This window comes from Hyperolius riggenbachi, chromosome 12 (assembly GCF_040937935.1).
Source record: "Hyperolius riggenbachi isolate aHypRig1 chromosome 12, aHypRig1.pri, whole genome shotgun sequence".
Classification (NCBI taxonomy): Eukaryota; Metazoa; Chordata; class Amphibia; order Anura; family Hyperoliidae; genus Hyperolius; species Hyperolius riggenbachi.
The window spans coordinates 106,100,597-106,127,915 of NC_090657.1; the positions used below are offsets into that span (position 1 = coordinate 106,100,597).

At 44.0% G+C, this 27,319-nt stretch overlaps 1 protein-coding gene across 1 annotated transcript in view; it reads right to left on the bottom strand.

Annotated features, from left to right (window-relative positions):
• SNX11 (sorting nexin 11) overlaps positions 1-27,319 on the bottom strand; it is a 65,893-nt gene that overhangs the window by 6,135 nt on the left and 32,439 nt on the right. Inside the window, exons 3-5 of the mRNA XM_068264194.1 lie at positions 25,482-25,568; positions 24,821-24,921; positions 9,720-9,818 (exon numbers count right to left, since the gene is read on the bottom strand). Of these exons, the coding sequence (XP_068120295.1) occupies positions 9,720-9,818; positions 24,821-24,921; positions 25,482-25,568 (287 nt within the window). The remainder of the gene's footprint in view (positions 1-9,719; positions 9,819-24,820; positions 24,922-25,481; positions 25,569-27,319) is intronic.

Here is a 27,319-nt window from a genome sequence, read left to right on the forward strand (position 1 = left end):
AACATGTTTTTGATTAAAAAAAAAACCCATTCAGACTATATTTATTGGTTTGGGTAAAAGTTATAGCGTTTACAAACTATGGTGCAAAAAGTGAATTTTCCAGCATCTCTGACTTTTCTGACCCCCTGTCATGTTTCATGAGGGGCTAGAATTCCAGGATAGTACAAATACCCTCCAAATGACCCCATTTTGGAAAGAAGACATCCCAAAGTATTCACTGAGAGGCATAGTGAGTTCATAGAAAATATTATTTTTTGTCACAAGTAAGCGGAAAATGACACTTTGTGACCAAAAAAAATAAATAAATAAATAAATACATTTCCATTTCTTCTAACTTGCGACAAAAAAAATGAAATCTGCCACGGACTCACCATGCCCCTCTCTGAATACCTTGAAGTGTCTACTTTCCAAAATGGGGTCATTTGTGGGGTGTGTTTACTATTCTGACATTTTGGGGGGTGCTAAATTGTAAGCACCCCTGTAAAGCCTAAAGGTGCTCATTGGACTTTGGGCCCCTTAGCGCAGTTAGGCTGCAAAAAAGTGCCACACGTGGTATTGCCGTACTCAGGAGAAGTAGTATAATGTGTTTTGGGGTGTATTTTTACACATACCCATGCTGGGTGGGAGAAATATCTCTGTAAATGACAATTGTTTGATTTTTGTTTTACACACAATTGTCCATTTACAGAGAAATTTCTCCCACTCAGCATGGGTATGTGTAAAAATACACCCCAAAACACATTATACTACTTCTCCTGAGTACGGCGATACCACATGTGTGGCACTTTTTTTGCACCCTAACTGCGCTAAGGGGCCCAAAGTCCAATGAGTACCTATAGGATTTCACAGGTCATTTTTGTTTCAAGACTGCTCCTCACGGTTTAGGGCCCCTAAAATGCCAGGGCAGTATAGGAACCCCACTAATGACCCCATTTTAGAAAGAAGACACCCCAAGGTATTCCGTTAGGAGTATGGTGAGTTCATAGAAGTTTTAATTTTTTTGTCACAAGTTAGTGGAAATTGATTGTTTTTTTTCATAAAGTGTCATTTTCCGCTAACTTGTGACAAAAAATAAAATCTTCTATGAACTCACCATACTCCTAACGGAATACCTTTGGGTGTCTTCTTTCTAGAATGGGGTCATTTGTGGGGTTCCTATACTGCCCTGGCATTTTAGGCCCCCCTAAACCGTGAGGAGTAGTCTTGAAACCAAATGTCGCAAAATGACCTGTGAAATCCTAAAGGTACTCATTGGACTTTGGACCCCTAAGCGTACTTAGGGTGTAAAAAAGTGCCACACATGTGGTACCGCCGTACTCAGGAGAAGTAGTATAATGTGTTTTGGGGTGTATTTTACACATACCCATGCTGGGTGGGAGAAATATCTCTGTAAATGACAATTGTTTGATTTTTTTTTTACACACAATTGTCCGTTTACAGAGAGATTTCTCCCACCCAGCATGGGTATGTGTAAAAATACACCCCAAAACACATTATACTACTTTTCCTGAGTACGGCGGTACCACATGTGTGACACTTTTTTGCAGCCTAGGTGCGCTAAGGGGCCCAAGTCCTATTCACAGGTCATTTTGAGGCATTTGTTTTCTAGACTTCTCCTCACGGTTTAGGGCCCCTAAAATGCCAGGGCAGTATAGGAACCCCACAAGAGACCCCATTTTAGAAAGAAGACATCCCAAGGTATTCTGTTAGGTGTATGACGAGTTCATAGAAGATTTTATTTTTTGTCAAAAGTTAGCGGAAATTGATTTTTGTTTTTTTTTTCACAGTGTCATTTTTCACTAACTTGTGACAAAAAATAAAATCTTCTATGAACTCGCCATACACCTATTTTTTGTCACAAGTTAGTGAAAAATGACACTGTGAAAAAAAAAAAAAAAAATCAATTTCCGCTAACTTTTGACAAAAAATAAAATCTTCTATGAACTCGTCATACACCTAACAGAATTTTTTCTAAAATGGGGTCACTTTGTGGGGTTCCTATACCGCCCTGGCATTTTACAGGCCCAAAACCGTGAGTAGTCTGGAAACCAAATGTCTCAAAATGACTGTTCAAGGGTATAAGCATCTGCAAATTTTGATGACAGGTGGTCTATGAGGGGGCAAATTTTGTGGAACCGGTCATATGCAGGGTGGCCTTTTAGATGACAGGTTGTATTGGGCCTGATCTGATGGATAGGAGTGCTAGGGGGGTGACAGGAGGTGATTGATGAGTGTCTCAGGGGGTGGTTAGAGGGGAAAATAGATGCAATAAATGCACTAGAGAGGTGATCGGAAGGGGGTCTGAGGGGGATCTGAGGGTTTGGCCGAGTGATCAGGAGCCCACACGGGGCAAATTAGGGCCTGATCTGATAGGTAGGTGTGCTAGGGGGTGACAGGAGGTGATTGATGGGTGTCTCAAGGTGTGATTAGAGGGGGGAAATAGATGCAAGCAATGCACTGGCGAGGTGATCAGGGCTGGTGTCTGAGGGCGTTCTGAGGGTGTGGGCGGGTGATTGAGTGCCCTAGGGGCAGATAGGGGTCTAATTTGATAGGTAGCAGTGACAGGGGGTGATTGATGGGTAATTAGTGGGCGTTTATGGTAGAGAACAGATGTAAACACTGCACTTGGGAGGTGATCTGATGTCGGATCTGCGGGCGATCTATTGGTGTGGGTGGGTGATCAGATTGCCCGCAAGGGGCAGGTTAGGGGCTGATTGATGGGTGGCAGTGACAGGGGGTGATTGATGGGTGGCAGTGACAGGGGGTGATTGATGGGTGATTGACAGGTGATCAGTGGGTTATTACAGGGAAGAACAGATGTAAATATTGCACTGGCGAATTGATAAGGAGGGGGGGGGGTTGAGGGCAATCTGAGCGTGTAGGCGGGCGATTGGGTGCCCGCAAGGGGCAGATTAGGGTCTGATCTGATGGGTAACAGTGACGGGTGGTGATAAGGGGTGATTAATGGGTAATTAGTGGGCGTTTATGGTAGAGAACAGATGTAAACACTGCACTTGGGAGGTGATCTGACGTCGGATCTGCGGGCGATCTATTGGTGTGGGTGGGTGATCATTTTAAATGGGAAAAATGTAAACTGCAGCCATTCTTAGACAGTTAATCACAGGGTTCTCAAATGTGGCACACTTGGCCACTGGGTGAATGAAAGTAAGATTCAGGGAAGTGGGTGGAGCCTACAACAGCCAATCAAAATTCACCTATTGATTTAAAGGGGAATATTGAAACTCCTGCCATTCTTACACTGTTCATGGCAGAGGCTTCAGACTTGCTACAGTTGGTCATTGGGTGACTTGGGTCCAAATTCACTAAAGGGGCGGGGTCACAAACAGCCAATCAACTGTGTCCAGGTTGCAAAAAGTGGGTGGCGCTAAAAACATTTCACTGGAAAATATAAACTGCAGCCATTTTTACACGGTTAATGACAGGGTTCTCAAACTTTGCACAGTTGGTCACTGGGTGACTGAGATTAATATTCAGGAAAATGGGTGGAGCCTACAACAGCCAATCAAACTTCACCTGTTGATTTTCATGGGGAATATTTAAATTGCTGCCATTCTTACACTGTTAATAGCAGATGCCCCAAACCTGGTACAGTTGGTTAGTGGGTGACTGCTGGTTCAAATTCAGAAAGGGGGCGGAGCCACAGCCAGATTTGTGTAATTTTAAAGGGAATATACAAATTGATACCAAGGGCCCCAAAGGTCATAAACTTGGTCATTAAGTGACTGTATGTCAAGGTTAGAAAAAGTGCCAATGAAAATATAAACTGCAACCATTCTTACACGGTTAATGGCAGAGTTCCCACACTTAACACAGTTGGCCACTGAGTGACCATCATTAATATTTAGAAAGTGGGTGGAGCCTACAACAGCCAATCAAAAAAATCACTTTTTTTTTTAAAGGGGAATATTTACATTTCTACCATTCTTACACTTAATGGCAGAGGCCTTAAAGTCAGTCATTGGGTGACTGGGGTCTAAATTCACTAAAGGGGGTGGGACCACAAACAGCCAATGAGATTTGTTAGATTGATTTCAGCCATTCTGTTATTGGCAGGGTTTTTTAAACTCGACACAGTTGGTCACCGACATGACTGGGATTAATATTCAGGAAAGTGGGTGGAGTCTACAACAGCCAATCAATATTCATCTATTGATTTTCAAGGGGAATATTTACATTGCTACCATTCTTACACTCTTAAAGAGACTCCGTAACAAAAATTACATCCTGTTTTTTATCATCCTACAAGTTCCAAAAGCTATTCTAATGTGTTCTGGCTTACTGCAGCACGTTCTACTATCACCATCTCTGTAATAAATCAACGTATCTCTCTCTTGTCAGACTTGTCGGCCTGTGTCTGGAAGGCTGCCAATTTCTTCAGTGTTGTGGTTCTGTGATGTATCTCCCCCCTCCAGGCCCCTCTCTGCACACAGCCTGTGTATTATTTAGATTAGGGCAGCTTCTCTCTTATCTTTTACATGCTGGATAAATCCTCCTCTGAGCTGGCTGGGCTTTCACATACTGAGGAATTACATACAGGCAGAGCTGTCTGCACTCTGCAGGAAGAAACAGCCTGACACTTCAGTGGAAGATAGCTGCAGGGGGAAAGAAACACACAAATGATCTCTTGAGATTCAAAAGGAAGGGTGTATACAGCCTGCTTGTGTATGAATGTATTTTATATGTGTGGACATACTGTACATCAACCTACTTCCTGTTTTGGTGGCCATTTTGTTTGTTTATAAACAAACTTTTTAAAACTGTTTTTAACCACTTTTAATGCGGCGAGGAGTGGCGAAATTGTGACAGAGGGTAATAGTAGATATCCCCTAACGCACTGGTATGTTTACTTTTGTGCGATTTTAACAATACATATTCTCTTTAATGGCAAATGCCTCAAATCTGGTACAGTCAGTCACTGGGAGACTGGGGTTTAAATTCTGAAAAGGGGGCGGGCTACAAACTGCCAATCAGATTTGTTTAATTTCAATGGAAAATGCAACTTATTAATGCCAAGGACCCCAAAGCATATAAAATTGGTCTTTGAGTGACTGTATGTCAAGGTTAGAAATAGTGGGTGGAGCAAAAAAACAACTAACTTTTTAAATGGGAAAATATAAACTGCAGTCATTCTTACACTGTTAATGGCAGGGTTCTCAAACTTGACACAGTTGGTCACTGGGTTTATGGGATTAATATTCAGAAAAGTAGGTGGAGCTACAACAGCCAATCAAAATGCACCTATTGATTTTCATGGGGAATACTGAAACTGCTGCCATTCTTGCACTGTTAAAGGCAGAGGCCTCCAACCTACTACAGTCAGTCATCAAGTGACTGGGATTTAAATTCACTAAAGGGGCGGAGCCACAAACAGCCAATCAGATTTATTTGCTGGATAAACTTTCCATTCACACAATGTTGATGCCAGGAACCCGAAAGCTCACTAACTTGGTCATTGAGTGTTATGCTTGGTGGTATATTCTCCACAGTCTGCACGTGGTGTATATCCTGACGTGAAGGAGGTACACACGCTAGCACAAGGAACCAGGATATCCCCAGCTTAGTGGAGGAGAGGACTGACTCCAACAGGAGATGTGGCGCACAGAGCAGGCGTACAATCCTTCCACTATAGTGGCTCAGCGCAAGGTAGCACTGAGCGCATAAACCAAAACTCAGAAGATCAGGACAGGTAACAAAATGAACGCTTAACTAGTCACTGCTTAAGTGACAGCAAGCGTCCATAACAAGACAGACTGGAATGAGGCAGAAATGCGGTTGCAGCGGTGGTGTGCCTCACAAGGACAGGACACAATAGTCGGGAAATAGAGTCAAAGAAGGCAGACTTAGTACATACAAATATACAATAGGTAAGATTTCCTAGCGTATTACGACTACAACTATTAATGAACTACTACTAACTGACATATGTATATATCGGCGATAAACCGATATATGACATAAGTAAGGAACACTAAGAACTGGAGCAGGACTAGGAAGGATTCACTACTTCTACGCAGAAGCGAGCGCAATCCACACAAGGCAACAGGAACAGGACTGACTAGCTAAGCACGGGTGATCACGATACGCACAACCTACCAAAACGTGCTAAAAGCTGACTAAATGAACACAGGATATAAACAGTTCGTGTACGTATATATCAGCGACACTGATGTATTAACGTAACACGAATACAAGGAAAATAACAAACACGCTAGTATGCGTATAGATTGGCGATGAACCAATATATGATGCAAGACTAGAAAGTAACAAATACTGAATAAACAGAACAGGACTTAGAAGGACTCACTGACCCCTTTGCAGGAGTCAGTGCAGTCCACACTAGATCTAGGAGCGAGGGAGGGCCAGAACAGAGTAACAGACTGATCTGAAACTATGATACCCCGAGGAGCCCTGCAGGAAGCAGATCTTTATACTGAGGTCATCCAATGGGAGCAGACCAGTGGCGTAGCTAAGAAGCTGTGGGCCCCGGTGCAAGTTTAGCATTGGGGCCCCCGAAGCTCTCTATACATAACAATTGATACGCCACACCAAAACCAATCAAAGACAACCACAGTGTCAGAGGTGCAAGAAGGAGATGGGAAGCACTGTGTTAATGAAGACTGCTATTCTAATCATCTATAAAAGTGAATATTATCAGCATAGGACCAATAAAGAGCTAATACTGTGGTTGAAGGTGGGCCCCTTGGGGCCCCTCTAGCCCAAGGGGCCTGATGCGGTCGCTACCTCTGCACCCCCTATTGCTACGCCCCTGGAGCAGACATGCAGATTCCCACACAGATGAATGGTAATTATTCAATCCTGAGCTGCAGAGTCTCTGCAGATGGAATCAGCAAACTAGTTTGAGTGGAAACCAAACTATGCAAGCAAATGCATGTAATGACATCAGAACTGCTTGAGTTGCAATACCACTGCAGCCAGCAGTACACGCTGCAGAAGCGATCGTGACATTGAGTGACTGTGTGTCAAGGTTACAAACACTGGGTGGAGTAAAAAACAGATTTCCCTGGGAAAATGTAAACTGCAGCCCTTCTTCACTGTTAATGGCAGGGTTCTCAAACTTTACAGTTGGTTACTTGGTGACTGGGATGAATATTCTGAAAAGTGGGTGGAGCCGAAAAAAGCCAATCAATATTCACATGTTGATTTTCAAGGTAATATTAAAATTGCTACCATTCTTGCACTGTTAATGGCATAAGCCTCAAACCTGTAACAGTTGGTCATTGGGTCACAATTCAGAAACAGGGGTGGGGCCACAAACAGCCAATCAAATGTGTTTTTATTGAAGCCAAAGACCTGAAAGCTCACAAACTTGGTAATTGTCCAGGTTACAAAAAGTGGGCAGAGCCAAATACAAATTTCACTGGGAAAATATATAAACTGCAGGCATTCTTACACTGTTAATGGCAGGGTTCTCAAACTTTGCCCAGATGGTCACTGGGTGACTGGGATTAATATTCAGGGAAGTGGGTGGAGCCTATAATTGCCAATCAAAATTCACCTGTTGATTTTCAAGGGGAATATTTAAATTGCTGCCACTGTTAATAGAAGATGCCTCGAACCTGCTGCAGTTAGTCATTGGGTGCCTGGGATTCAAATGCTGGAGAGGGGCGGAGTCACAAACAGCCAATCTAATTTGTTTAATTTCTATGGGAATATAAAAATTATTGATTCCAAAGCTCACAAACTTAGTCATTGAGTGTTTGTGTTAGGGTTAGAAAAAGTGGGCAGAGCCGACACTAGCCAAATACATTTCATGGGGGCAGCCATCTTTTTGGTTGAAAGGAGGCGACAGGGAGCGTGAGACAATTCCAATTGTCCAGTGTCCTGATGACCCCTCCCAGCTGCACACGCTAGGCTTCAAAAATGAGGCTTGGATAAGAAAAACAAGGTTCTAATGCTGTGAAATGGTTAAACAAACACCAAGCCTTTTCAGTGCTGCTGAGTAGTTTTTTTTAGTCTGAAGGTTCTCTAATATGTGTCATTTCAGGATCAGAGTCTACTTCTATACCATTCATTCAAATAAGATAAAAAGCCCTGCAAAGTTAAAGCTGGTTTTGTGCTTTTTTTTTTTTTAGTACATTATACAATTTTTTTTTCATTAAAGCTTTGTAATTACTATGAATGTACTTATGGACTCAACTACTAATTTGTAAAAAAAAAAACAAAAAAAAAAAAAAAAAAACTGTACACAAACCCTTTTGAGAGTGCAAATGATAATTTAAAAATTGTAAACTAGCATTTCTTGATAATGTTGTATGTAAAACTGTTGTATGTAAAACTTCCTTTCTCAGAGCTCCATCTGCTGGAAAGCATAAAAATCTTCTCTCTAGATAGAATGCAAATTCCTGATTTAAAAAAACAAAAAAAAACTAGCGCAAGTCGCTAACTAAATTTAAGATTCATTAACTGCAATTCTACAAAATCATTACATTGAACAATATATGACAATTATTCATCCCAAATCATATAAAAGCTTATATTTAATAGACTAGATTAAAATATACTGTAATTTAAAACGATGTAATGATGAAAAAAAATCCACAGACACGAAAATGGATTAAAAAAAAAAAAAAAAAGTTGCTGGCTGTGGTGTCCAGTGTCTGCTGCACACGAGCTTGGTTCTCGGCAGAGGTGGTCACTTGCGCCCACCTCGGCCAAGTTTCATCTAGCGTGTGTGCAGGGGCTTAACCTTTTGCCGACCGCGTCACGCCGATGGGCGTGGCCACGGAGGCAGCCCCAGGACCACCTAACGCCAATTGGCGTAAAGTCCTGGGGCCAGCTAATGCAGGAGATCGCGCGCAGGTTGCGCGCGCATCTCCTGCTTGGGGGGGCGGAGCTCCGCCCCGCCTTCAGTCTCCGAGCGGCTATTGCCGCTCGGGAGACTGTTAGACGGCGAGATCTCCGTCTATTTCTATGTACAGCGCTGCGATCGGCTGCAGCTCTGTACTGGGGACAGCCGTGTTGGGGACAGCCGTGTCACACGGGGACAAGAGAGCGATCGGCTCTCATCGGCTGTCACCACAGCCTATGAGAGCCGATCGGCGTAATTGGCTGGCTGTGGTGAGGGAGGGAGGTAACTTATTTAAACAAACAGTGTTTTTTTAAATAAAAAAAAAATCACAAACAATAATATTTTTATAAAAAAACAAACATATGGGGGGGGGGGGGGGGGTGATCAGACCCCACCAACAAAGAGCTCTGTTGGTGGGGAGAAAAAGGGGGGGAGGGAATCACCTGTGTGCTGTGTTGTGCGGCCCTGCAGTTCGGCCTCAAAGCTGCAGTGGCCATTTCAGCAAAAAAAGGCCTGGTCTGAAGGGGGGTTTAACACTGCAGTCTTCAAGAGGTTAAGGACGTTTTCCAGAACTCTTGATGTGGGACAGTATTTGAGCTGCTACTGGCCACAATACCATCAGCTGTAATCAGACACCGTGACAGGACCCTCTGAAATGGCAAACTAAGTCCGACACTTTGATCTCCTCCAGCACTATGATGTGCCAAGTAATGATGTAATACATGGACGTACTTGCATTACACCCTAGCTCCAGAGCATGCCCACTGGCACCACCTCTTTCCTTGCTTGGCGTATGGTAAAGTAAGATCTTGGGTGGGGAGATTGTGGGTGTAATAATCATAATAATCTATAAATCAGATACTTCATAGACATCACTATTAGAACTTACTGTTCCAAGAACTGTTGCAGCCCTTGTCGTCGTTTTTCAATGAAATCTTCGCTGTTTCCTATGTGAAAAGGAGCTTTCCCTGGCATTGCTGGTACAGGCCTGAAACAGAAAACCAGAAATATCAGCTAGTACTACAAGCTACGGTATACTGTATTTTTAAGGGAATGCTTCAATACACTCACATTCAGCTGGACTCGCAAAATGAATTGTAGAGCACATATTTTATCATAAGGCAGTAGGAGGTCATTTTACAGGAAACATTCTGCTGGTTAGGATTCTACCAATTTGATTTTGTCAGTAAAGCAGAAAGAAAAAAAAAAAAAAAAAAAAAAAAGGATAAATGTAGCAGTCGGCAACTGGTCTCATTGGCTGTCCAGTACGGCACCAGCAACCCAGACCCTCTAAATCACACATTGGGCAGAATCCAAGGTAGGACATTCAGACATGAGCTTAGCAGGATAGTCTTCCCAAAACAGCACATTGCTAGATCTAGGCCTGGAGTGGCCTGATGTAGTATTAAAAGCAAACCTTGGATTAAAAACACATCCTATCATCAGGTTTAGGCTTGGTTCCCACTGAAGCAGATGCAAAATGGACACGGTAAGTAAACCCTCCATTTTGCATCCGCTTTGCGCAGTCCACTCCGTGTCAGCACGTCCGAAGCAATCAAGGCTGCTCGGTCCCTCTCTGTACCCAGCCCAATGGCCGGCAGAAACATGAAACTCTCCATAGGCTGTAGTAGACCAACTCTACCTAGCAACAGGGAAAACTTTCCTTGGTTGAACATGAACGTTTACAATTGATTATGCCTGGAATACATCCATAAAGTTAGCAAAAAGGTATTAAGATTGACCTATGACCGTTCTGCTGAAAAGGTACTGCAGCTTTCCCAGCTTGTGAGATGGATAAGCTCTGAATCCTGAAGGAAGCAATGTGCATATTTTAAAAGGAAATATTTCATCCTCCCTATGTCTCATCTTGGGTAGAACTCCAGCCATTTTTTCCCTGTAGAAGTGTTATGGCATGTCTGCTTTCTAATGCTTTGCCTTCCTGTGTGAGCTGTTGCTGTGCTTCTTGGTAATTCTGCTGCCAGGAAGGGAGCCAAGGAAATTACCAATAAAATTGCTACCTTCTACATTTTGCCATTATATAAACTATATTGCTGTGTGTGCATATTATAGACATTTTGCCTCACTTGCTGCTTTCATTGACTCCATCACCATAGTGAAGGGAAAATCTCCCCAACCAGAACACAGTCAGAATTATGGTTTTCCTACTCTAAGCAAAACAAAGCAAAATGCTGAATGATATTACATTTTCAGTGGAAATACCATTGTGTTTACAATGTCCCATAGTATAGAATTATAATACAGAAAACATTACCAAGCCAGGCACCCTTCCACCTGCACCTTTTTTCCAATGGCAGACAGTACATTACACTGGCCAAAGCCAGATTTATGCACAAACAGGTGTGTGCATGTATACATCCCTTGGGACAATGTACTGCACACAGATTTGCCAGAAAAGAGTTCAGGGCATACTAACGGTCCAATTTCTAGCGAAAAATCGTTCGAGCGATCAGAAATTCTGATCGGATGAAAAATCGTTCACTACACCATCAACTAACCAATCATTGCTTCCTATCTATCACAACCACCAAGAAAATCCAAATTTTCGTTCAACGAAAATTCATTCGGGCGACATTTTTTTCACTCGTTCATAATCGATTGTGTCCACCAATGGAGATTATTTACAACTAATCCGATCAGAATTTCTGATCGCTCGAACGATTTTTCGCTAGAAATAGGACCATTAGTGGCCAGTTTTAGGGCAGGCTAGGGAGCTCAGATCACTGGCAGGTCAGGTAATGTTTGTGAACACAGTATTTCCAATTAAAGTGGAATACCACACTAAATGATTTCAAACATACATGATAACATTTAGCTTTCTAGTTAATTTGATCATTTAACTGGGTTGCACACAAGGAATGTATATTTGGGGATGCTAGTGGATTCAGTTTCTTCCACAAAAGGAGATGTATATTAGTCGTGTAAAGCTCACTAGGAAAATATTTTAAGCCATAACTGCTGCCCAGATTTGAATTCTGTCCTAATGTCCAGTCGAAATAGGGACAGAATGCAAATCTTGGCAGCAGTTATGGCTATAAATAAATATTTTCGTAGTTGTACAATATCTGGTTCCGGACTGACGCAGTACGAATCTACGTCCAGTAGGCGGTGCTGCGGCTCTGACTGGACGTAGATTCGACGTCCCAATGATGCTCCAAGAGGAAGGCGAAGTCAATGAATTCAGATAGGATTGTGTCAATGAAGTGATCAAGCAGGTGTGTGCAGAGGTCTTCATCTGTCAATGCGTTTTGTTGATTGAAGACAATACAAAAGCCTTGATTCATCATTGTCTTTGCGATAAATGTTTCCAGTCCGTTAAATTACCGAATTCGAAACTTTATCGATTTCTAGTTGTATTCATCAAGGTTTTTCCGCATTCGGTGTGAATTCGATAAAATATCGATAACAATGCGGAAACCGTTCGGCAACATGTCGATATTTCCATTTTACAGTAATTACGGTAATTTAACACAAGGCCATAAGATTCCCTTGGAATTGTGGGTAAAAAGGCAGTCCTTTGAACACCACGTAGCAACATTCCGAATAGGGCTTACACTTGGACCAGGATTCTGGAAGTGGCTTGGGACAATCCCACAATTTCGCCAGCTACGGCTTGATGGGAGCCTTTTCTGAAAAAAAAAATGTAGTGCAGCTAGCAATTTAGTTAACCCTGGCACTGCCTGTGTTCTCTTACAAGATGATTCAAGAGAAATGCAGATGTCCCGTTATAGCAAATAAATCTATTCTCTTGCAAATTGATATGGTTCTAGACCTTATTCTTGCCCTTCTGCGCCTTTGAATCACTCTCAGCTTATACATAACCACTTCAAGTGGCTCCATCTTTGTCAGCAATGATCTGACAGGAATAACAGAGCAGTGAAGGAGATAACTAATCCTAAATTTAACGCTAAACCACACCCACTTTCATTTTCATGAATTGCACTTTCTTCCGTTTTATCGCATCATTACCGAATGCTCGCTAACTGCTGTAGATAACTGATGAATCCTGAAATCAACTTATCGAGTTCGGTATTTTACCGAGCTGTCGGTAATTGATTCAATAAGTCTTGATGAATCGAGGCCAAAGACCCTGATGGACCACAACATCTGGGGCACGTTATAATAAATTATGACTGCAACACTTGTCATGAACTTAATTATGGCATAGAACATAAATATCTCATATTTGCCTCCCCCACCCCCTTACAAATAATGTTTTAAACTGGCCTTTTTTCTCAACCTGTAAACCCAGGGTGAAAAACTGATGAAACAATTGTATCTATTCTCCTACACCTAAAACTGACTACATATCCAACAGTTTTGATTTAGGTTTAAAGCACATCTGGAGCAAAGAAACAATTCAGGCTAGATACATACCTATGGAACCTTCCTTGTCCTCACTCAATCCCATCAATCCAGTGTACTGTCCACGTTTTGATTTTGTGAATTTTATATAGTAAATAAAGAGAATTGTGTTCCTGGCATTTTTGCCAGCTTTGTTCCCTCTGACTGAAGCCAATACTGATGTAATTTCCTCCCTTACTCTTTCTCCTCAATCTCTGTCATAGCTAGCTTGCTAGCTAGCTTGTAAATAAATGAGCACAGCAGCATAGATCGTATTTCAGCCTGTCACACTGAACTGCACTCAGCCAATTAGTGTGGAGCAGGAATGTGGAAGGGGAGATAAGCTTCCTTCTTGTCTGCAACATACCAAATAGAGCCAGGCTGACAGATGAGATTTATTACAGCAGAAACATTTTTGATTAGATTGGAGAGCTTGCACTGCAGGTTGAGGTTCCAGGCTACATAATAAACACAGAGCACTGGGTAAATGTAATTTGATTTTGTGGCTGACAATCCCTCTTTAAGAGAGTGTGGTATGTGGACCTCCTTTTGTTACTTTGGATTACTTCAGCCACTTGGTCCAGCACCCCGAAAACAGGTGGATGCGGTTTGTGATGCTTTGGACTTTTTGCCTCTAAAGACAAGCACATCTGTACTGCGCATACCTAAGCCCACAGTTGCATGGGCGCAGTATGGCTCAGTTAGTCTTCAAAAGTACTCATGACCTTGATTGCTTCCGCGCGAGGAGTACCAAAGAGGTATTTGAATTAGCCGGTCGAAAACCGGGACTGTGGTGGTATGACGGGATGGAGCAAGGACCAGGAAGGCTCTATGGTATTCAGAGCCTTCCTTCTGCATACGTCAGTATCTAACACTTGAGGTTCATTTAAAAAAAAACAACTTAGATGTAAGGTTTCCTTGTAAATCCTTATCAGTAAGGGTTACACCATAGTCCAATTGGGTCCAGGCTCAAGAGAAACTGTTACTCACATACCTGATTGTTAACTATTTCAGGCAGAAAAAAAATGCAGCCTTTTGTTTGCTTGGTCCTGTACATACACGGCTATCTTATCAGGTCAGATGTCAACTCTGGTACATGGGTCAGGCACACATGCATCTCTAGTACCTTTATCCTAGGTGAAAGGGGGGGGGGGAGATATCTGGGGGCTCCCTTATTTAAGTTAAATTGTAAGTGCTTTGTTAACTTAGCACATATTAGCCTACAGTAAGGGATGTGGCACAGTGGGGAAGAAGGGGTGGCAATGCCTATACTAACAACACATACTTACTTGGCCAAGTAAGTTTATTTTTTCTAGCCTCTGCTCTTTCTTATTGCCACTTTCATAGCTCAGCCTTCTATTACTTCCTTCCCTTTGCATGGGGTCAGACCAGGCACCATTGGTAAACACTCCTCAGCACTCTTCCTCTCCTCAGGGTGGAGAGAAACAGCCATAACAGTTTGATGCCACTGGCTGTTTCCATCACTCCAGAAATGCAGAGTAGCCTACCTACAAGTAACAGCAGTGATTTGGGGATAGTGAGGCAGCCCAGACGCAGACTCACAGTCACTTCCACATCCTTGTGGGGGAGGGGGCACAGTTTAAGTCACTCTGTGGGAGATTCTAGTTTCCGTCATACGGGTGCATCTTATTTCAGCGCGATGAGAGACGAATGACGGCTCTCACCGCTGCCACTAAATCCGAGGCGGTGTTAAATACTATTCCTTCTCCGAGTTGTCGCAACTCGGAGGGAGATGTAATTTGGGGTCTGGCAGCCGCCAGAGCACTGAATTACCGTTACCCGCCCCGCGCAGCATTGCTGCTATGGGGCGCCCAGTTTCGGCGCTCGGCTCTTAGAGCCGCGCGCCGAAATCAGCTGATTAGTCGGTCATACATCTCCTTATGCAGTTACCCTGCCTTTCCCTTGGGGCACACAGAATAATAAAATCTGAGGAAAAAAAAAAAACACTTATCTGAGCTTGCAGAACCATTATTCTATAATATTTCCCCGATATATTCCCTGAAGTTTACATGCAGAAGAAGCACCAATACCTATTAGCTGGCAACCTCTGCACCGTGATGGCCAATACATGGTCAATGCCCAATATGCCATTACAGGCGGTTTAGAAAATCTCCAGTGAGAATTTTCCCAAGGGTCACAGTAAATCAGAGCATTTTACATACATCACGCAGTGAAATCAGCAGATGCTTTGCACTAATTTCATTATGTTTTGCAGGGTTAAAAATAGAACATACAAGTCAGAGTCCAGAAAAAAAAATATGCAGAAAAGCTTAGATGGATGCTATCGGCATGTCAGATTTACAAGCTAGACAAGATCATGAAATTCTGAACAGACTTGGGATATATGAGACATAAGAACAGAGAGGACTGTCAGCTGCCATTAGGCAAATTGTCTGTGTAATGAATGGACAGGATGCCTTTCTGCCTGAGTGAACCTGCTACCTCCACTGTGATTTAGGCAGATACACAGCATTCTGCTTACAGTCTGAAGGGCTAGACCAGTGGTTCTCACAATTTTTTGGGTGAGGGCACCCTTGATGGCTTTGAATTTTTTTCAAGGCACCCCTTGGCAACAACTACTACCAAAATGCTGTTATAACCCTTGTTAGGCAGCACCCACTCCAGATTGTAAGTAACCCCCATTAGCAGGACAAACATTTCCTTACCTGTCCTCTGATGACCAACTTAAACACAAAGGTTAACTTGAAGTTTATGCAGCCGCATTGTATATCAATATGTGGTTGCATTACCTGATTGCAATGCACAGAGGAGGAGGAGGATGAATGCCAAGGCACCCCTGGGAGGTGCTTGAGGCGCACTGGGGTGCCACGGCACCCAGTTTGAGAACCCCTGGGCTAGACTGAACTACGGATGCCACAAACCTCTCTGGATAAGTACTGCTATGCTTATTTTGTAGGCCAGAAGATCTGTATGTCTCTTCTAAAACGGACGTAAAAGAAATGTTGAATATTGTTATACCTTGAAATATTGATCAGATATTATTATAAGCTTCTCAGGAAAAATCTGATTTGTATGAATTCTGACAAGATTGGTCAAGTTACCTATGCCAGGATTTTATTTGTGGAAATCAGAATCATTTTATTTCGCCAAGTGCGACCGAGGTCGAACCCGGAATTGGTTGTGGTTCACATGGCAATGGCAACAGACAATAGACAGTAACATAAGCATAACAAACATAACAAGCGAGACAGTCATAGAAAATAGCGATAATACAAGCAAGACAGGCAATAGTACACGAGATAGGCAGTGTCTACACATTTTTAACGGTCTATGCAGTACAATGTGCGGTTTGCTTCAAGCAGAAATCTTTCGTGTTGGATATTGTGCTGCTCATGGATAAGTAGGTTAAATGAAAGAGTCCAAGAAGAGCACCAGGGTAATAGCTGGGTTCTTTGCAGGCCCTGGCTCCAGTGTGCCTTGACCAGGCTGATTGGCTAAGTTGGCCTGAGCGACTGGCTTGCCGACGAGAGGCAGGAGTTCAGCAGGAGGGCTGCTTGGGGAAAAAAGGTGTCCCTACGCCTGTTAGTCTTAGGGCGGGTGGTCCTGTAGCGTCGGCCCGATGGGAGGAGCTTAAAGAAGCAGCAGCCTGGGTGGGATGGGTCCTGGGAAATCCTGCTAGCCCTTGTTTTCATTCTGGTGGTGTAGAGGAGGTCTAGCGGCGGCAGAGAAGAGCCAATGATCCTTTCCGCTGAGCTGATAACTCTTTGAAGCTTGTACTTGTCACTGGCGGTTGCTCTTGCATACCACACGATAATGGCAGAGCAAAGAGTAGCTTCAACAGTGGCAGTGTAGAAGCTGGACTGCAGCTTCTGAGACATACCAAATTTTTTAAATTGGCACAAGAAGAATAGTCTCTGTTGAGCCGCCTTCTGGATTTTGGTGGTGTTCTGCGCCCACCTTAGGTCGCTCGTTAGGGTTGTGCCCAGGAACCTAACGCTGGACACTTCAATCTCGTTGATGAAGATTGGTTGTGTGTGTGTGTGTGGGGGGGGGGGGGGGGGTCTCCTGAAGTCCAAGATCAATTCCACTGTTTTGGCTGCATTTAGGACAAGCTTGTTGTCCTCGCACCATCTGCAGATTCTCTCGGTCTCGTTGCGATAATAGTGTTCCCCCGCCTCCCCTATGAGCCCAATGATGGTGGTATCGTCCGCAAATTTAATGACCTTTACGGAGTCCGCGGAGGAGGTACAGTTGTTGGTGTACAATGAGAACAGGAGAGGTGACAGAACACACCCCTGCGGAGCACCTGTGTTGGTCATACTCACACTGGAGAAACAGTTGCTGAGCTTCACCAGTTGTGTCCTGTTTGAGAGGAAGTCCTTTACCCACGCACAGAGTGTGGTGCCAGCTCCAAGATGTGCCAGGTTGTCGCTCAATATATTTGGGCAGATTGTATTGAATGCCGAGCTGAAGTCCAAAAACAGGATCCTAACGTAGGAGTTTGGTCTTTCAAGGTGTTCCGTGATGTACGCCAGACTGATGTTGATGGCATCATCCACGGATCTGTTGGCCCTGTATGCGAACTGATGTGGATCGAGAAGGGGGCTGGCGAGGAGCTTCAGGTGGGCAAGGACCAGACGTTCGAGGATCTTCATGACTATGGGGGTGAGGGCCACAGGTCTGAAGTTGTTGATCTCTGTGTTGCCTGGCTTTTTTGGGACCGGTATGATTGTGGCCCTTTTGAGACAAGAGGGGACACTGCCTTCCGCCAGGGACCTGTTAAAGAGGGAGGTGAGCGTGGGGGCCAGCTGGTCCGCGCAGGTTCTCAGGCAAGTTGGTGACACGCCGTCTGGGCCTGCTGCTTTCCTGGCATTGATTCTGCGGAGATGCCAAAGTACATCTGCTTCCTGGACCTCTATTTGCACTAGGTCATCCTTGCTGGCCGGGTTAGCCAGCTGCTTGGGATGGTGCTCAAATCGACAGTAAAACTTGTTTAGTTCCTCAGCCAGTGAGGTGCTGGGGGTCACATGCTGGGGGGGGGGGGGTGGTTTGAAGTTCGTAGCTGCCCGGATTTCAGCTCTGCCTTTAATACTGGGCAGCACGGTGGCGCAGGGCAGCACGGTGGCGCAGTGGTTAGCGCTCTCGCCTTGCAGCGCTGGGTCCCTGGTTCGAATCCCAGCCAGGGCACTATCTGCAAAGAGTTTGTATGTTCTCTCCGTGTCTGCGTGGGTTTCCTCCGGGCACTCCGGTTTCCTCCCACATTCCAAAAACATACAGATAAGTTAATTGGCTCCCTCTAAAAAAAAAAAAAATTGGCCCTAGACTACAGTACTTACACTACATAATACAGACATATGGCAATGGTAGGGATTAGATTGTGAGCTCCTTTGAGGGACAGTTAGTAACAAGATATATATATATATATATATATATATATATATATATATATATATATATATATATATATATATATATATATATATATATATATATATATATATATATATATATATATATATATATATATATACATATACACTGTACAGCGCTGCGTAATATGTCGGCGCTATATAAATACTAAATAATAATAATAATACTATAATCCCACCATTGTTGCACTGCAAACGCTACCAGGCTGTACTTGACCCCATCAGCATGTAAATAAAGGATTTTTTGACTGGTTGGACATAAGAAGTAAAGGATAAAAACCAGCCATCTTAGATTCTCATGCTAGGTACACACCATAACATTTTCTGGCAGACTTACCTGATCAATTATTTCCAATATGTCAGATATGAATTCCAAATCGATTTTTATGATTTTCAATCTTTAATAGTTTTTTTTCCAATCAATTTTCATTCAGTTCTATGAAAATTGGACAAAAAAAAATATTTTTTTTTTAAAAAAAAACAACGGACATGTTGGTAATAATCGATCTGGCAGGTAGATCTGCCCCCCCAAAAAAATTGTATGGTGTGTACCTAGCATCAGAACCAGAGCTCCAGAGGGCTGAGAGCTCTCCCTACCACTTTATTCAGTTTACACCAATGACTGCACCTCCACAGATCCAGCTGTAAAGGTTTTGATGTTTGCAGATAAAACAGAAATAATCTGCTTACAGGCAAGTAATGGAACAGCAGCAATATCATGGAGCTCAGTGTTCAAGACTGTTGAGAAGAGTATATTTGAGAGAGAGAAGCATCCCCCCACCCTCCTCCTGGACCCAGGCTCTACATTTAATCAGAAATGGATCACCTGTTAATCATGTACAGTCAGTCATTCACATACCTTGGGTTCATAATCTCAAACGATGTAAAAAGGCAAAACCATTATCGTGAAAGCCCAGTAGAGTATTTACCGCCAGAGGCAGCTGAAAATGTTCAGAATATGACCAAAGAGTGGTGCAGTTTTATTTTGCCATTACTGAAGCCATAAATTTGGGAGGTAGGAGGCGCCCGATTTAGAAGAGTAAAAACACCATATAAATGGTTTAGAAACCAGGTCAAATAATAGTATATCAAAGGTTAAAATATAATTTAATTTATTGGTTGCGAAAAGCACAGTGACAACGCGTTTCTCGACGTGAGCTGCTTCCTCAGGTCAAGTGTGTGCCTTAACCACTTAAGGACCACGCTAGTTTGTAATGATCGGTGCTGCGAGGGCTCTACAGCCCGCAGCACCGATCAGGAATGTGGCAGGGCAATCAGACTTCCCCCCTTTTTTCCCCACTAGGGGGATGTCCTGCAGGGGGGGTCTGATCGCCGCCGACTACTATTGATTTGCGGGGGGGCTCCTCAAAGCCCCCCTCCGCAGCGTTTTCCGGGCTCCCCTGCTTTCCCTCCCTCTCCTTTCTCCTCTGAGCGGTGCAGGACGGATATCCGTCCTGCGCCTGATAGGATAGGCTTCTGCCTATCAGATGCCGGCGATCCCCGGCCAATCAGAGGCCGAGGATCGCCGATCTACGCCACGCGCTGCTGCGCAGCAGCGCCGTGTGATGTACACAGCGGGATTGCTTCCCCGCGTGTTTACATTATGCGTACGAGCCGCGATCGGCGGCTCGCACACTGTTCACGGAGTCAGACTCCGTGAACTAGCATGGAAAGGCCGCTCAATCGAGCGCCCGTTTCCATGCTATACCACTAACGACCCGCCGACGCCTATCCGCGTTAGGCGGTCGTTAAGTGGTTAAAAACAACAAGAAGTGGCGCTTAGGATACTACTAGCAGCATAAAAAAAAATGCACAAAACAAATAATAAATATACACATTCAAGATTGTCAATATATCAAATAAAATTCATATACACCAAAATTAGACAAGCTTGCGCCCATTCAGAAAATTGTCAAAAGGAATCAGAATTTCTAACTTCATATAGTCCTAAGCAATTCCTAAAATAAAGCGAACACGAATGTGCCGCTGTGATAGTTCAACTGTGACAATTTTGTAATCTGGTAATATAAAAAAACATAAAACCAATTAATATCATAGTAGTGTGTAGCAGATATCAATTCTGCAATCTGGTTATGATTCCGCAATCAAATAATATAAAAGTTGGGGAAAGGAGTTGAACTTACCCGGGGCTTCTAATGGTCCCCCGCAGACATCCTGTGCCCGTGCAGCCACTCACCGATGCTCCGGCCCCGCTTCCAGTTAACTTCTGTATTTTCAGACTTTAAAGTCTGAAAACCAAAGCGCCTGTGTTGCCGTGTCCTCGCTCCCACTGATGTCACCAGGAGTGTATAGCACAAGCCCAGTATGGTCTGGGTCTGCGCAGTACGCTCCTGGTGACATTAGCGGGAGCGAGGACTCTGCAACGCAGGCGCAGTGGTTTTCAGACTTTAAAGTCTGAAATTACAGAAGTTAACTGGAGGCGGGGCCCCGCAGTTTTGGTGAGTGGCTGCAGAATGTCTGCGGGGGACCATTAGAAGCCCCGGGTAAGTTCAACTCATTTTTCCCCGACCCCCCTACAGTATTCCTTTAACCACTTGCCGACCGCACGCTTATACCGTGCGTCAGCAAAGTGGCAGCTGCAGGACCAGCGACGCAGTACTGCGTCGCCAGCTGCAGGCTGATTAATCAGGAAGCAGCCGCTCGCGCGAGCGGCTGCTTCCTGTCAATTCACGGCGGGGGGCTCCGTGAATAGCCTGCGGGCCGCCGATGGCGGCTCGCAGGCTAAATGTAAACACAAGCGGAAATAATCCGCTTTGTTTACATTGTACGGCGCTGCTGCGCAGCAGCGCCGTAAGGCAGATCAGCGATCAGCGGCCGGGGATCGCCGCCATGTGACAGGGGAAGTCCTGTCACTGGCTGCACAGGACGGATAGCGTCCTGTGCAGCCCGGATCACCGGGGAGAGAGGTAGGAGAGGGAGGGGGGTGAATGTCGCCGCGGAGGGGGGCTTTGAGGTGCCCCCCCCCCGCAACTAGCCTGCACGCAGGAGCGATCAGACCCCCCCTGCACATCATCCCCATAGGGGGGGAAAAAGGGGGGCGATCTGATCGCTCTGCGTGCACCCTGATCTGTGCTGGGGGCTGCAGAGCCCACCCAGCACAGATCACAACAAACAGCGCTGGTCCTTAAGGGGGGTAAAGGGTGGGTCCTCAAGTGGTTAAACACCTCTCAAGCCTCTTTCACCTAACACTAACATGGTATCAACTTCCAATCCTACAAAAACTATCAACAGAATTATACTTCATGACAATTTCTAAGCAAACTATGTTGAATATCCAATCATGTGTTTCTCCTTGAGAATCAGTTGTCCTAGCCTTCCAATACTATAAAAAAAAGACTATCAATACTGGGATGGGTAATCTAAAGATCAGTTTTCATACAGCCACAACCGGACTAGTGAAAATAATGTAGTAAAAAAAATGCTTCATTTTTTACCATAATTCTGTATAAATGATTTAGTCAGCGTTTGCTCATTGTAAAATCTTTCCTCTCCCCGATTTACATTCTGACATTACATGGTGACATTTTTACTGTGGGCAGGTTATGTAGCTGCTCCTAGCTGTTTTGGCTGTTAGAGACAGCTGTAAACAGCTAATTCCTGTCTGTGAACATTGTTACATTGTGGCAGTTTGCCCAGAGTACCGCGGTATTCAGAGCTTCTTGTGGGAGGGGTTTCAGCACAAAATCAGTCATACAGCGCCCCCTGATGGTCTGTTTGTGAAAATCATATTTCTCATGTAAAAGGGGGTATCAGCTACTGATTGGGATGAAGTTCAATTCTAGGTTGGAGTTTCTCTTTAAGCATTCATGCTACAGGAACTGGTTTTCACATACCGTGGCACAGGTAAGATGTAGAGACTCACTGCTAGGATAGAACCTTGGGCGCATGAGCACTGCTTGAGATGTCATAAACTGCTATAACTACAACAGCACGTACTATGCAATGAGTACAAGCCCCTCCTAAGGGACCTGACAACTGGTCGACCACTAGCCACCAATCCTGGCCTCCAATTTTAAATCGGAAGTTAGAAATATTCTCCTGTTCTATCACTGGTCAGCCAGGATAAAGGTTTTATACATCAGGGTACTGAAGCCAGCTGGTAGAAAGAGAGAACACTTACACACTGCAGAGGCATCTTATTCTAATGTAAGCTTCAGTCGTACATAAACAGGTCAGAATTGATACTGAGCACCACTTGAATGTGTGTGAAAAGAGTGAACGGAGGCACTATAGTAGCAAAGGGAGGTACCTTTTAATCCACGGTATGGATGGATTAAAAGGTGTGCCTTTTAATGGCACTAATTCCGTGCTCCTCCAGTCCAGTTTTCACCCTCCACATACTATCCAAGCTATCCCCTATGGGCAGTTTGTCAGGCTCAAACGAAATAACTGTAAAAGGGAGGACTTTGTTCTCCAGAGTAAGGAGCTGGCAACCAGACTATCCATTAGGGGATATAATATGGGCGATTTAAAATCAGGCCTTTTGAAGAGCAGATGCTTCGAGAAGAATTGATGACTAACAGAAAAAGGGCGAAGAAATGCCAGGGACCCAGTGAACAACCTTTCACATGTGTCTTTGGCTACTCCCCAATGGCAGGAAGAATTAAGTCTATAGTCCAGAAACATTGGTGTGAATTTCAGACCAATGTTGGTTCTTGTGGTGTAGCTAACTACAAACCTCTTATTTCCTTTAGGAGGGCACAGGCCATTGGAGACACGATCACCAATAGTGAGTTTAGGTCGGGGCATGGACAGAGCTGGTTGTAAAAACACATTTCAATTGGTAATTTTAGATGCGGAAATTGCAACCATTGTGCACAATTTAAAACTGGTAAGGGCATACGCCTTGGCGCTAAGATCATCAATTTTAAACAATTCTTGCATTGCCGATCTAAAAACACAGTGTATGCCATCATCTGCTCATGCAACTGGTTTTATGTAGGACAGACCACCTGCATGATCTGCACCCGATTTCAAGAACATGCCAATTGGATTACGACGGGTGTGGGGGCAGGGAGATTTATTCTACAGATGCGTGATTGCCACAACAGGAATGCGGATTCCTTGCCATTTTTGGGCTTAAAGCAGATCCCCATACCACATAGGGGAGGAGATCATGAACAGGCATTGCTTTAACAAGAAGCTAGATTGATTTCTGAAAAAGGGGCCTATGGTCCTCTAGGGTTAAATGAGAGAAACGAGCTTCACTGCTTTCTCTCTAAATACTAATGTGTTTTGTCCTGCTTCTCTATTTTTAATTGTATTCAAGCAGTCTCTTGCTGTAATGTAATATGTTTATACTTCTGAATCACTGTCTATTGTATCCTAGACGATTGTGTCCCTTTGTATATGACCGGCAGATGGTTTATGATCGCCATAGCAACAAGCCTCTACGTGCAGCCAACGGATGGGCAGGCAGTGGCGCCAGATCCGGTGAGTGACGACACGCAGTATGCGGGGAGACTTGCAGCTCACCTATTGGTTTGAGCTCCGTGCATGTCACTTCCGGTAGGTAGAGCCTATATGCCGGGACATCGCGGCGACGTTTGGTGGGCGTTGCATACTGCCGGGATGGCGGTGAGTGAAACCATACAATACTTGGGTTAACTTGTTCCTTATATCTGCCTCTGAAGAAGCTTTCTTAGCGAAACAGCTGTCAAGCATCCCCTTACCCCCACTGTGTACCCCCATTGTGCTGCACGCCGTGCATTAAAAGGTACCTCACTTTGCTACTACAGTACCTCCGCTCCCGCTCTTTTCACACGCATTTGTACGTCTCTGAGAGCACGTTGTGGCATGGAGTACTCAATCCGGTGAACCCAGTGTCTTCTTGCCCTCATCTAGTGCCAGTCTTTCTCCTTCATACTGCACCACTTGAATGTGCAGATATTTCTTAAAGTGGTGGCTTCTTGGATGCAAATTTAAACCCAGGATGTTAAAGCATAAGGATAAATGCAGTAACTCAAATCCAAAATCCATAGTTAAAAAGTGATATCAATGAGATGTGCTGGGGTTCCTTTGTTTTTAACTCAGGAGAAAAACAAAAAAAACAACAACAACAAAAATCTATTGATATGCAGTGATCGAAAACACTGATCTGAATAATGAACCCAAATGGCGGACAATGTAATAATAGAGCATGATAGTGTGAAGTCTGAGGTATATTGTGTAGAGAGGATTAAGGCAAATGACTCACACAAGGCCAGCATATTTCTGCAGCTGTTTCCTTAGCCATGCAAACTCCCGATAACGTCTCCTCACACAGGATGTCTTGGCAGTGAATGCCTTGCTGTTGGTCTAGAGAAGACAAAATATCGCATTAAATTGTTTTTGCCAAATACAGGGCCAGATTGATGCATGCAGGGCCGGATTTACCATAAGGCACTGTAGGCTCAGGCCTACAGGCGCCTGATGATGATAAGGCGGCTCACTCCCCTTCCCTATGCAAAGGTTACTCGCTCAGCTCTCGGGATTCCACTGACAAGATCTCCCTTCAGTCAGGGGCACCTCTAGCTACTTAATACGAAGGTTCTTCGAGCTACCTAATACTTGGGGGCACCTTAACTACTTAATACTAAAGGTATATCTGGCAACCTAATACTAAGGGGCACCCTGTAGCTTCCTATGATGGGCAAGGAAGTGAGGGAGAAGTGACAGCTGAGACGGGCATCACACTTGCGGTGCAGTTTGGTAGGGTTTGTAGGTTCATGGAGGGTGAAGTCTAAGGTGCCAGGATATCTGTGCCTATAGGCTCCTGTGAGGTAAATCCAGGCCTGGATGCATGTCATATAATAGGGAGCAGTTGTAGAACTAGACACATTGCATCTAGAGACATATATTGCCAATGCCTTACTCACATGTAGGAATATTTTATAATCTATGTAGGAGGTCCACGATCCCTCGTTCTGCAGTCTTGGATCCTGGACACGTATGGTGATGAACTCCTGCAAACACAAGATCGCAAGTTTGCGGTCAGGCAGATGTCCATGGATTAGGCAGAGTTGTGGTAGCCAATTCCGATCTGTTGTCTCACACTGTAAGTAAACAGTTACAAAAACACCCTTTTTGGCTGGCCAGTGAAACAGCCATCAAGCTTAGTTAGAACACCTGAAAGGGAACATGAAGTGAGAGGTATATGGAGGCTGCCATATTTATTTCCTTTTAAACAATACCAGTTGCCTGGCAGTCCTGCTGATCCTCTGCCTCTAATACTTTTAGCCATAGACCCTGAACAAGCATGCAGATCAGAGGTTTCTGATAAGGTTAGTCGCATGCTCATTTCAGGTGTGTGATTCAGACATTACTGCAGCCAAATAGATCAGCCAGGCAACTGGTATTGTTTAAAATGAAAACCTCTCAGGGGGTATATGGAGGTGGCCATATTGGTTTCCTTTGAAAAGACAACTGAAGTGAAGAGAGAAGGAAAATGGAGGCTGATATTTATTTCATTTTAAACAATGCACATTCCCTGGTTGTCCTGCTGATCCTCTGCCTCTAATACTTGTAGCCATGGATCATAAACAAGCATGCAGATCAGGTTTTTGACAAATCTGACAAGCTTAGCTGCATGCTTGTTTCAGATGAGCGATTCAGACATTACTGATGCATGAAAGACCAGCAGGATGCCGGGCAGCTGGTATGGTTAGGTACGGTTGCAGGACGGACGCTGCAGTCCGGGATCAGGGGGAAGTACCACCAGACCGCAAACTGATCCGGTTTCAAAAAAAGTGCATCAGTTTTGCATCAATTTCCGTTCCGTTTTTTACCTCAAAAAATGGACAGAAAACGTCTCCATCATTAGGAAGGTAGTGGGAGGATTTTTTGGGCCAATAATAAAGTTCAGGCTATCCGTTTTTTCATCAGTTTTTTGGTGCCATTTTGCCTGTGGAGATGGAGTTTTCTCATTGCTTTTCACTACCCATCCGTGTATCCGTGGTCCGTAAAAATGCAGCAATTCCGGACCTTCCGTTCAGGTTTTGAAAACGGGTCCCCGCAAACGCAGACAGATCCGTTTTTTTCTTGGGCGAGGACGGCTGCTATTTTTAACATTAGTATCCAGGACTCAGTTTTTCATCAGGGCTGAAAAACGCAGCCACGGATACATTTCTGGACCTAGTGTGGACCTAGCCTTAAGAGAATATATTGTAAATATAGCAGCCTCCATAATCCTCTCACTTTGTCTTTTAAACAATGCAAGTTGCCTGGCTGTCCTGCTGATTATTATTACTGATTTATATAGCGCCAGCATCTTCCGTGGTGTTGTCAGATTGACAGGTTGAACCAACTATTTCCGACTCTTCCAATCTGTTCACGATCATCTATAATGAAATCGATTTTATGAAGTAATGATTGGGAGAAGTTCAGACATGTACAAACGATGCAACTTCCTGTCAGATTACCAGTCGATCTGATTGGAAATTGCATAGTGTGTACCTAGCATTATACTTTTAGCTATAGACCCTGAAGAAGCATGGATATCAGATGTTTGACTTAAAGGATACCCCACAGATAACTATGCTGTGTTCCTTTTTTTATTTCTCTGCCTGAAAGCGTTAAATATCAGGTATGTAAGTGTCTGACTCAGTCCTGACTCAGACAGGAAGTGACTACAGTGTGACCCTCACTGATAAGAAATTCCCCTTTTTTACCTCTTTCTTGCTCTCAGAAGCCATTTTCTGCTAGGAAAGTGTTTTAT